The 12,194-nt window shown below is 47.5% G+C and overlaps 1 protein-coding gene across 2 annotated transcripts; it reads right to left on the bottom strand.

Annotated features, from left to right (window-relative positions):
• Window positions 1-518: 518 nt before the first annotated feature.
• Window positions 519-4,931, bottom strand: LOC120684684 (disease resistance protein RGA4-like). 2 transcript variants are annotated; one of them, XM_039966568.1, is made up of 3 exons: window positions 3,975-4,931; window positions 1,206-3,405; window positions 519-920 (listed from the first exon to the last, which is right to left on the bottom strand). In XM_039966568.1, exons 1-2 carry the CDS (start codon window positions 4,775-4,777, stop codon window positions 1,224-1,226), a joined length of 2,985 nt encoding a protein of 994 aa, XP_039822502.1. In that variant the 5' UTR covers window positions 4,778-4,931; the 3' UTR covers window positions 519-920; window positions 1,206-1,223. The 2 variants fall into 2 exon arrangements, with proteins under 2 accessions (XP_039822502.1, XP_039822503.1); XM_039966569.1 differs by having other exon boundaries at window positions 521-959.
• Window positions 4,932-12,194: the final 7,263 nt, after the last annotated feature.

Below are 12,194 nucleotides of genomic sequence, written 5' to 3'. Positions count from 1 at the left end.
CCCGGCTGCTTTGCCCTGAGGGCTTTCTTTAGCGAGACACGTGGCGACACCGGACCTGCCCCGAGAGGGTAGCGGGTTCGGTGCCGTTGGTCTGGTAAGATGGAGCCGGAGCCCAAGGGTCCGGCTGCTCAACTCTTTAGGACGTAGTTACTGGTAACTACCCAAGCCTTGACACGGCAAGAGGGGGTACCCCAGTTCTGAGGTACCGATAAACTGGGTCCAATTGTTTGGTTAGTGTTGAATTGATGAAAGTGAGATAAAGAGAACATTGTTTATCTAAACCAAGGCAACACCTGAATGACCTGATGGACACTTTTTCCTTTTCTGTTGACATTGATTACTAAATTTTGAAATCGTTGCAAGTTCCCAGGGGAACCACACCAACAGAGTTTCACTTTTGAGACAAGCAATACTGCTACCATTTGATCATGTTATGTCCTTTTCTCGTCATCATCCTCAATTCTCATGGAATCGCACGGGCATTCAACTAGTCTTGACAAAAAAGGAGTATTACCATATAGATGTGCAAGAAACAACTAATTACGAGCTCCAGCCCATGAAACATCTTTGTTGGCCCACGTTCATGCTAAGCTCATTAGTGCTTCTTTGTTTCATAGCAGAATCAAGAACTACAATCACCAATATTATTTTATACCAAACAACTAAACAGATGAATCAAGATGACCGAAAAGTTTTCCCTCCCCAAACAGTAAAGAAAGTGGAAGCTCGCCATTGATCTTAGCACTATCTGACTGAAGTATCCTTTATTCCTACAAAGGCTAATCAAAGATACAGAAGGGCATATTGTATAACAGCCACAAAATATCTCCAATTATTTTGAGTGCTTGGAGACGCTGGTTTGAGAAGAATCCATATCATGCTTTTGCTCGCCGAGAGTGAACTGAAGTTGGGTCAATAGTCTAGCATTCCAGGAAATAGAAACATTGCTTTAGTATCTTCTGCACAATCAAAATGACATGGAATCACAATATTTATGTAAAAATGTCAATGGTGATTACAAATCGTAGTGCATTGTAAAAATCAAACTGAGAAGAGAAATGACACTGTAGAGACACAGTAGGCTTGCGTTGTGACATGCTTTGGTCTGTAATTTACTCTATGGCCTTAACATTAACAACATACTATCTGTATCTTACTTGACACTATACTCAAATTAGATGAGCTAAAGTGCACACAGAACTGACCTGGATCAATGGCAAGTGTCAGTGGGTGTAGGAAGACACCTTGCCGTTCTGAACAATGGACAATTCTGTTAAACCAAGCTTTCCCTCGGAGAATCCCATATTATTGAAAGAAGAATTCAGTTCATCTTTTGAAATTGGTTCAGAATTGTTCAGTTTCTCAGGCGCAGCGGACGAGATCTGTTTAACTAGTATCTGAATGTTATCCTCTTGTAGTGCTCCATCTGGCGTGGGGAAAGTTTCCATAGCTTCCCTCTCAGCTGTCGTTGAAGCAAGAGAACTGTCTCCAGGCACGCTTTCACTTTCATCAACAGGGTTGAACAGCAATAGTTTTGGCCTATTTGGATGCTCCTTAGCAGCTTTTTCCCAAGTTTCTCTTGTTTCTGAAGTGACCCTATGATCAAGAATGACCTCCTTAAGACATTTAAGGTGGTTGATTTTCATGCCAGCGAGACCAACTAGGTCTTTACATATCAGCTTAAGTGAGATGAGGTATGGCAAAGCACCTTCTTCAATTGTTGGTAGTGTGGCACCTTCCAGGACAAAACATAAGTGTAGCAGTCCTGGGAATGCCTTATCTTCAATGATAAAATCTTCAAGCTCATCTGCAATCAACTTGAGATGCTGCAAGTCTTTCAAGACACTCAATGCTGCAAGGAGACCCGCTGTCAATTTAGTTGATGAAAGGCACAGCTCCCGAAGGCCACGCATTGATATAACAAATTGGGGCAATTCCAGCAATTTCCCTTTTAACTTCAACGATCTAAGATAAGATGGAGCTTTCAAAGAACTCAGGATGTTTTCAGTGCAGGCATCAAAATGAAGTGATAGAGAACGGGGATCATTACTCTCTTCCTTGTCATCATGGATGAACTTTTGGATAGCATTCACAAGGTCGGTGAAGTTGGTGTTTTTCTCACTCCTCTCTATCCATATCTTCAGCTTTCTCAAATTCTTCATGTGGCTAATGATTTGGGGAAATCCTAGGCAACCATCGGTGACAAATCCTGCTAGTGTCTCTAAGCTACTCTGTTCAGTCAAGAAAAACTTCTGCACTTCACTAGTTATCTTGACTTTATCGGAAAGCTGAAATTCTCCAAATAGATGAAGTAAACAGGGTAGCAGAAGGACCTCAATAGGTAGTATCTTCACCTTGGTTCTCCTCAGGTCAAGTGTCTCCAATAGTTTCAGTTTTTCTATATCCTTCGGAATGCTAGCAACGGTTTCCCCAAGGCTCAGATATTTCAGAAGCAGAAGGTTGCATATGTCTTTGAGATGTTCATCTTCCAAGTCAGTGCATTGTTCAAGATCTAAGACTCTCAACAGCTGGTACTTTTGGAAACTCAAAATAGCTTTGCCAGCCTCCCCAAAAACAATCAGGGATCTGACAAGGGATAAATTGATGTCCAAAGAGCTACAGCTACCGCTTGTAGCAATATTGTGATGGAGAGAAAGCCGACGCACATATTTGTGTTCAACCTTGTTGCCAGCAAACAGGGTGATGAAGTCCTGGGAGGTGGACATTAGCAAAATGAATTCACGCATCATGCCATACGTTTTGCAGGTCTTGACCTGATCATTGTTACACATACCAATGGGCTCAATGATGTTCCGATCTATGAGTGTGTTGAAATTTTCAGTAGATGAAGGTTGTGTTTCTACAAAACCCTCCGCCAACCATCGCCTCATCAGTCTCTTCCTCCTGATGGGATGATCACATGGAAACATGCCAAAATACAGAAGGCAAGCTTTTGGACCATGGCCAGGAAGACTAGAGAAGCTGTGGAGAAGCACCCTTCGCATTCTCTCCAAGGTTTCATCTTGCTCCAGATGATGACTGAGATTTCTGCACACATCTTCACAGTTGGGGCCTGTAGGCCAACCCTTTTTCCTCAAAAATTGGCCCATGCTAACAAGAGCAAGTGGTTGGCCATCACATTTCTTCAGAACTTCTTTTGATTCTGGCTGCATATAACCTAAATATTTCTTTGGGCAAGCTTTCCTGACGAACAATTGTTCTGAGTCTTTATCACCAAGTCTTTTTGTTCTGTGCACATAACCATTAGACGAGCTGCGAGCATTAGCTACTGACTGGATAGTTGTTGTCACCATTACTCTGCTGCTAACAACATTGTCTTGTGGAAAGGCAGCTTCTATGCTACTCCACTGATCTGTTTGCATGTCATCGATTACAATGAAATACCTATAGCAGAGATTACGAATAAACAGTTAGTGATGCCACTGCATAATCATAAATGCAGAGCAAACATGTTGGAAAATAATTGTATCCTCAATAATCAGTCTATACAGTAAACATCATTCTCTCTCTGAACATGTTGGAAAATAATTGTTTCCTATTACCATTCAATTAGTAATATGATTTTTGCATTTGCTTTTCTGTTCACATAATATAATATTAATCTCCTGTTATCAGTCCTGGATACAGGGCATTCGAAATAGTTTCTTTTTGCCATGCAAAAGACTGAAAACTATATTAATAAAAGTTAATTTCCTGTCATATGTTTTGAAATAAACACTGTTCTACACTCTAAAGGAAAATTAAATGAAAGAAGACTAAATTAGATGCAAAAAGACTAAGGAGTACGGACTTTCTGAACTCTAAAATTTTATTTTCTATGAATAATTAAGCTGAAATCCTGGATTAAGATGGTATTGCACGCACACACCGCAGGTATACATAAAAACCTTAGATGGATCCATGTTCAAACTGTGGAGTAACAGATCAAATAAACAAAAGCTTTTTCTTTTTACCTTTTCTTATCCAAGTGTTCCCTGACATCTACGGTAAGCTGGTCAACACTGAAGTTATCCACCACTGGTCTACCAAATTTGCGGAGGATCTCCATGAGCACTTCTCTCGGGCCCCTTCCAGTAGCAGAAATCCACGCCCGCAGGCTGAACTGGCGGCCGACATCACTCTCGTACACCTCTCTGGCAAGGACAGTCTTGCCGGAGCCATGGATCCCGACGATGGAGATCACCTTCAGCTGCTTTGCTAGGTCCTCAGGCTCCTCGGTCAACTGCTGCACAAGCTCGTCCCTGGGACCATCGATTCCCACGAGATCGGCCTTCGGCGTGTGGGGATCAGATCCGGACGAACAGTAAGACGACTCAGCTTGCCGGGATGAGGAAAGGCCGGCGAAGACCCTGTACCTCTTCTCCCGCTGGTGCGCCTCCTCCGGTATCTTCCTCAGGAGCTGAACCTCCGCGGCCAGGCGCTGACGGGACCGCAGAGTCTTGGGCGACGTGATGGTCCGGCGGAACAAGGACGCTTGCTGCTCCCGAGTCACATGGTACAGGAAGCGATCTATGCAATCCTCGATCTGGTGAGCCAGCTCACGCAGCTCTTCCATGGAAAGGCTCAGTAAAGCTCCATGATCTTCTCTCCCCAGCAAGATCTGATCATCGATTGTAACAGCGATCATGCGGAGCTCCTTCTCCAGGAATTTGATGTCGCCCTTGAGGACCTTGTGCAGCTTGTATTTCTCTTGTACCAGGGAGAAGAGCTTCGGCAGGATAGTTTTGATGAACCCGCTCAACAGGGCGGCCTCCATCTCCGTCTCTCACCGAACTGGAGTTGAGTGTCGTGTCGGCTCCCTCCGGGAAGGGATTCGCTAGCACGAGTCTTATGGACTATGGAGGAGAGCAGAGCAGCATGTCTGGCATAGTTGAGCACCTCGTCAATTATTTGCTTCCAGCCTTCCACCAAGAATTATAGATGGCCATTCGGGCCGCCCGGCCCGGCCTTGGCCCGTTATTAATGGGCCATGCCTAGCCTGGCCTAATATATCTACGGGTCGTGCCGTGCTACTCCACGGACTCCCCTGGCGGCCCAGGCACGAGTCCACGGGCCAGTTTCGTGCCGGGCCGACTATAAGGATCATCGGGGTGTACGACCCTAGAGGGGGAGGGGGTGAATAGGGTCGCTAATTCGCTTTCTAATCTAGGGTTCAATCTACTTGCATAAGATAAATCTAACACGTCCTACACATACTAATTATGATTAAGGATTATCTATGCTACTCTTTACTTACCCCAAAAGACTTGCAACTTATACCCAATCCTAATCAAAATAACTAGGAAAGTAAAGGCACGCAAGATAGAGTAAATGCGGAAACGTAATACGGTAAGTAAAGAGGTAAGAGAGAGAATATGCAAACTCCTGTGAAGACACCAAGACACACGATTTAACGTAGTTCGGTTAGGACACAAAGTCCCTCCCTACGTCCACGGCCACTTGTCCACCAAGAACAAGTGTGATGACGAGTCTCTTCGCTTGATTACCGTCTTGCGTTCGCCACCAAGGCTTCTGGCAAGCAAAGGCTAAGTGACGCCAAGTCACCAAGACAAGGCCACCGCCACCGTCTCTCTCGAAGCGTCACCAACGGCACCGTCTTCACTACCGGAGCTTCTCACCAAGAGGGGTCCTCTTCCCCGCACAAAGTATCATTGCCTCTCCACACCAAGTCGGAGGGTCACACGACCAGTACACGGTTGCTTGCCGCAGCAAGACTTTGCTCAAGGTTGATCTCGCAAGATCAAGTCCTCCCAAGCACTAAGCTTCTCAAGCTCACACTTGCACAAAGCTATTCTAAACTTGAATGTGGCAGTAAGCTCAATATGGTGGATGGAGTTGAAGTTGATCTTCAATAGAACTTCCAGAGTCTCCAACCTACCCAAATGACCGGCCTTGGGGGTATATATAGCCACATACCCCAAAAGAGCCGTTGGAGGAAAGCTGACAGAAAAAGTACGTAACGCCGGTTAAACCGACGCTCCTCCAATAGCCATCATCGGTTCAACCGATGAATGTAAACTGCCCACTGAAAAACTATCCGTTACTTGTACGGGCAATCAGCCGACGTATCGTCGGTTTAACCGGTGAATATAACTGTCCCCTGATTCCCGAAAAACCAACTCTCTGGACAATTACACGGACGTTCACTTTTCCTTCATCACCGGTTCAACCGGTGTCCCTCTGTGTCTGACTTCACTTCAGTCATTGCACCGACGTATGTCTTTTCTTTATCGTCGGTTTAACCGACGCAAATCCCTAGCCTCAGCTTCTGGGTCCATTGCACAGGTGAGTGCAATTTTCTCATCATCGGTTTAACAGGTGATAGCAAATTGTCTCTATCTTGTTTGTTTTGACTTGATATCTTAACGGTCTCTTCAATTCTTATCCTTCGGGCCAAGCTTCGCCTTCCTTCTATTTGTCATCACTTGAACCTAAAAGCCTGAGGATATCATCTAAACAATCGCATTAGTCCAGGTGTTGTGTTGTCTATATCAATCACCAAAACATTATATTGAAATGTGGCATAAGAGGCCATTTTCCCTACACCGACTCGACGTAGCCCGGCCCAGCAATAGAAATCGGACCGCCCGAAGCCCATCGGAGATAGAGGGGAAGGGGACTAGGGGAGGCAGTGGAGGCGGCGGCCGGCGGGGCGCAGACAAGGACGCAGCGGCCGGTACGGTGGAGTCGACGAGGTGGCGGCCGGCGCGGCGGAGCCGACAAGGCGGCGACCGTGGGCTGAGCCGAGGAGGCGGCGGCAGGCGGGGCCGAGGAGGCGGCGACGGGTGCGATGGAGCCGAGGAGCGGCGGCAGACCGCCGACGGGGATGACCTCCGGGACTTCGAGGCGGGGAGGCGGGGGCCGGGCGGCGCTGGCGCGCTGCGCGGGGGGCTGGGAGGCGGCGGGGCTTTGTGCCGCTTTGCCTGTGCGAGTGTGCGGATGGGGTAGGCTCGGGGGACGGGTGTTAGGGTTTGGAGTGTGGGTTGGGCCGTTGGGGGGGTGGCGGGGCGTGTGTGGTTGTGGGCTGCCTGGACAGTGGAGTTAGCGGGCCGCCTTCGGGCCGGCCTGCTAACTCTGTGCCGGGCCGTGCCGGCCCACGGGCAGGGGGTACGACCCAAGTCCGGGCACGGGGAGCGGGCCGGGCTAGCCCGGGCACGATTGGGGTCGGGCCGGGCCGTGCTTGGGCCGGGCCAAAATCATCGTGCTTGGGCCGGGTCTGTGGGCTTCAGGCTGCATGGCCATCGATACCAAGAATGTGCACAAAATTTTGTACCGCAGTCCTTTGCATCTTCAGAAATTATTTTTCGCTGTCTCTGATAAAAATAGTTAGTGCCTTGATAAAGAATTGGTTATCAATTTGTGAATCTTGGGGAGGCAGAGGATCAATTTGTTTGGAAGGTTAATCTGAGTTCTATCTTCTCGTCAAGTCTTGCATTTGAGTCTGATGCAAGAAAACAGTATACTGATAATAGTGTGTCTTGGAAGCTGAGATTACCACTGAAATTTGAAGTTCATTTGTGGTATCTCGAGAAGGGTTGTCACACCCGATTTAAGGAAGAAACCAAATGCATCTCATTTGTGCGCCAGGATCAAGTTCACACACATACGATATACATCTCAAATGTTTATCATCACAATGTCATAACATAAGAGATTATTAAGAACTTTATTACACGACCGAAAATCTTAATCTTAAGAAAAATAAATAAGCGTCTCATAGTAATAGCGGAACTTCATCTTCACAGGTAGTGACCGGGAGATATACGCCTAGAACTCCTCGAAATCTTCTGGGAACTCCGGACAATTATCTTGGTAGTGACACTTATGGTTGGTACTCAACAAGTGGTAGGGAATTATATTATATGCAAGGCAAATCAAGGTTTGACTGCGATAAGCAATTTTTGTTGATCAAGTTTTATTAGCAAGCATTAACTAAATGTAAGTTTATACCATTAACCTATAAATAAGTAACTGAAGTAAGTAACAATAATATCATAAATTAGCATCAATTTAGATCATCTTCAAATTCAATTATCATGTGAGGGTCCAAGCTACCGAGGTCAGTGCCCTGGCTAGGAGGTCCTAGAGCTTGGAAGCTCAGACCATGCACCACAAACTGCACTTTCTTTAAAAAAATACAAAGATTGTGGTGTTTCTATACTTCACTTGAAACCAAGATGATGAGAGAGTTCCCCTTACGCAATTCCTTAGGCACACTTCTGATGGTGTGCCCCACCAGCTAGAGAAGCTGGACGATGTCATAGGTTGTTGGCGTTCAACCATTATTATTGATCATACTAGATAATGAGATCATATTCACATATGCTTTACGTTCTGAAGAATGTTCTGTTTTTGCAAGAAACATACCCTAATTGATGTACAAATAAACAAGATCTAAAATCAAGGACGACTTCTCAAAAGTTGATGACCAGGAGGCTTAGAAACAACCGAGCTCAATAAGCCTGTTGGCGCCAACTATTGTGCTCAACTATAACTCAACTATTGTGCTCAATGCTTCATTGAAATAGTTCTTAATTATCTGTTCCATGAATTAATAAACCTTGAAAGAAATACTCTAAGGTACTGTTTGGATGTTGGCATTGGAGCCTGGAATTAGGAATTGGAATTCACTAGCACCAATGCCGCCATTTGGATGTCACTGGAATTGCAAATCAGAAACGGGAGCCAATACGGTGTTGCATTCGCTTCACTTGCCCGCACCCTCAAGCAAGTTGGAGCCCCGCACCTCGGTATTGCGATGCATTCGATCCCGCGCCGCTCGCCCTCTCCTCCCCCAGTCCCTCTCCATCCGCCGGCCGCGCCACCGCCCCTCTCCATCCGCCGGCGCGCCACCCCGCCCTCCCTCTCCTTCCTTCCGTCAGCGGGCCGCGCCCCTTCTCCTCCTCCTCCTACTCGTGACTCGCCGGCGGAGGGCGGCTTGGAGCAGCGGCAGCCGGCGGATCCCAGCCCCTCCCGTCTCGGAGCAGCGGCGGCCGGAGGAGACCTGCCCCACCCCTCCTGTCCTGGAGCAAAGGCGACTGCAGGAGGCGCACCCCTCCCTCCACTGCTCTGCTCTCCCGCGTCCCTCACACAGCCGCGCTCCTCGGCCCTCCTCCTTCGCCGGTCGCTGCCATACCCCCTCCTCCTCCTTCCTCGCCGGCGCGGTCCCCTTCCTCCTCCTTCCTCGCCGGGGCGGCCCCCTCCTCTTCCTTCCTCGCCGGCGCAGCCCACTCCTCCTCCTTCCTCTCCGGCGCGGCCCCCTCCTCCTCATCCTTCCTCGCCGGGGCGACCCCCTCCTCCTTCTTCCTCGCCGGCGCGCCCTCTGCGTCCTTGCCGCTCTGTTCTGCCCCTCAGCGCCCCACGCCGCTCCACCGCGCCCCTCTGCTGCGTCCTGCTCCACTCCCCTGCACCCCCTACATTGCTCAGCTCCGCAGCCGCCAGCGAGCGCGTCAGCTTCCTGCCAGCACCCGCGCCGCCACGGAAGTGGAATCCGGCACGAGAAGGAGCAGTGGAGAGAGGATGAGGATGGTCAGTTCTCAATTTTGCAAAAGCACATCCAAACATGATTTGGCATTCGCTCCCAGTTCAATTCCATCTACCAATGTCATGGACATCCAAACGATTGCTTTGGTATTGAGCTCATTTCAATACTTGGCTTGATTTGGTATTGAACTCAATTCAATGCCAAGGCTCTCAATGTAGACATCCAAACGGAGCCTAATGGAAAAGCTACCTTGCCCCCTTGTGCTTGCCATTACTACAATTCTGGATTTTGCGAGGCACTTAAAAAAAGCCTCTGAGGCGTGCACAAAAAATGAATGCCTCTGTTAATACCCAGCATTAACAGAGGCGTTCATATTTTATTAACCGAGGCGGTGAAACATAACATGAACGCCTCTGTTAATACTCCTATTAACAGAGGCGGTCAAACATAACATGACCACCTCTATTAATGGACCGGCCCAATCGAGGCTCATTTGAGCCCGGTTGCTGAAAGAAGTATATGAGAAACCCTAACTCCCTCTCTCTTTCTCTCTCTTTCCCTTCTCTCTCCCTTCTCCCTCTCAAGACGTCGCAGGCTCTGCGCCGCCCCCGCAGAGGGCGCGCAGCGGCGGAGCAGAGTGGCGGTGGGTCCGCTCGAGGCGGCGCGGCAGGCGGCCGCGGCCGCGGGCGTGGCGGCTCGGCTGTGCGCGGCGGCGTGATGGCCGGCGGCGGCCTCGAGGGGACTACGCGGCCTTGAGCGGCGACGGCGCGACGGCGACCGGAACCCAGCTCGGATGGGCTCGGCGGGCGGCGGTGCGGCAGGCGGCCGGCGGTGGCGCGGCAGGCGGCGGCGGCGCGTCAGCCCCGGCGCGGCAATTGGCGGCCGGGGCGGCAGGAGGCAGTCGGGCTTAGATGGGCTTTTGGCGGGATCAGATGGGCTTTGGCGGGTTTTTCTTTTTTTATTTGATTAACAGAGGCGTGCGCACGAACGCCTTTGAAATCCCTGATTTTCAGTGACCCTAGCTCAGAGGTGTTTCTAAAAAACACCTCTGAAAATGGAATATGCACGCCTCGAAAAATGATTTTTGTAGTAGTGTGCGGTACAACACTTGGTTTCTGAGTCACCACGGAGCATGGACCGTGTGCTGCTCGGGGGCATGCACGACGCAAGATGTTCATCCATCATGTTGAGTGTTGGCGCTCTGATTACGACACTTTGTTTTACCATACAAGTGGTGTTTTCATATTGATTCTTCTACTAACCTGTGATTTGGCATCTGAAATAACCCTATATTCACATATACGTTGTATTTTAGATGATGCCGACATAATCAAGGTTTTTTAGTACACTACTAGAAAAGAGCCCATGGGAACCGGTTGGAAATGGTCTTAGGCACCGGTTTTCCAACCGGTTCCCCCAGACCGAGACCAATAGCCTCACCCTAAGACCTAGGGTATTTCACCCGGTGCCTTAGGCATCCATTGGTACCGGTTGGAAAGACCAACCGGTACCAAAGAGGCTGCCATGTTGACGCAAGCTGGCCGCCCACCAATGAGCTTTCTCCCTATTTTCTCCAAATCCAATTTTATTTGTTTTATTTATTACTGTTTATTCTTTTATAATTGCTAAACGTACCCGAACTTTACAGTACTATACGTTCAATGGTCGTGTTCGATTTCACAAAATATTTGAAACTAACTAAAAGTCAAATGCAAACATATAATTAAGGTAATTATCGAAACTAATATATTTACAAATATACAAACAACAAGGCATCACGTTTAGAAATACTTACAAATGTACAAGTTATGTTTTTAGTCCAACTACTGGGCCCCTCAGGACGTCGATGGAAATCCTCTATGGATGTGACTGTCGTGGTAGAACTCGCCTCTAGGATCCAGGATCTCGTTCAAAATGAATCCGGCGAGCTGCTCGCACACGGCGTTGATCCGATCGGTAGAATAACATTCATCCTTGAGTCAACTCATCTATCATTTAGGAAAAAAGACTGATATATTAACATCATGTGCGTTAGTATAATTATGAAAATGTACTAGTAAACGGTTTGTACATACTCTTAGGTCCTCCATAGTAGGCTTCCCGCATGGAGTCAAGATGTGCAAGAAGTCGCATTCGTAGTACCCGCACCAATCAATTCCTTGTTTTTGTCTCGCACACATAAGGAGAAACAAATAAATTTAGGATTACTTAATTAGAAAAATGTTCGTGAATCAACATACCGGATAATCCATTTTAATGTTCAGTTCGGGGCTCCATTGACCACATCCTTTGTTCGTTTTCACAATTTTTTTCAAACCCTACGCTCAAAGTTAAGTTTGATATTCAACAATTGTTATTAACTGAAAAAGAATTTGATTGTGCAAACTAAACTTACCTGTTCAAGGGGTCTATGATATGTTGGATTGCGGACTTTGGATTTCTCATTGAGTCAAAGACTACAAGATTGCCGGTGTCTATGGAAAGTATGAGTAAAATCCAATGATAACTGCAGATATAGATAAGATATATACATACATGTATTAGACGACTTAATATTTATTTAGAAATATAACAGAGTATTGAGTCGACCAAGGCTTACCCACAGTTGTATGGTATGTATATATAGGATTTGTAATTTTGCCTAGTCAACGAATCGTACATGTTTTGGCACGTGTCCTTGTAATTTTCG

This window comes from Panicum virgatum, chromosome 8N, assembly GCF_016808335.1.
Source record: "Panicum virgatum strain AP13 chromosome 8N, P.virgatum_v5, whole genome shotgun sequence".
NCBI lineage: Eukaryota > Viridiplantae > Streptophyta > Magnoliopsida > Poales > Poaceae > Panicum > Panicum virgatum.
The sequence above is the reverse complement of the archived record's forward strand: the minus strand, read 5'-3'. Positions and strand labels throughout refer to the sequence as shown.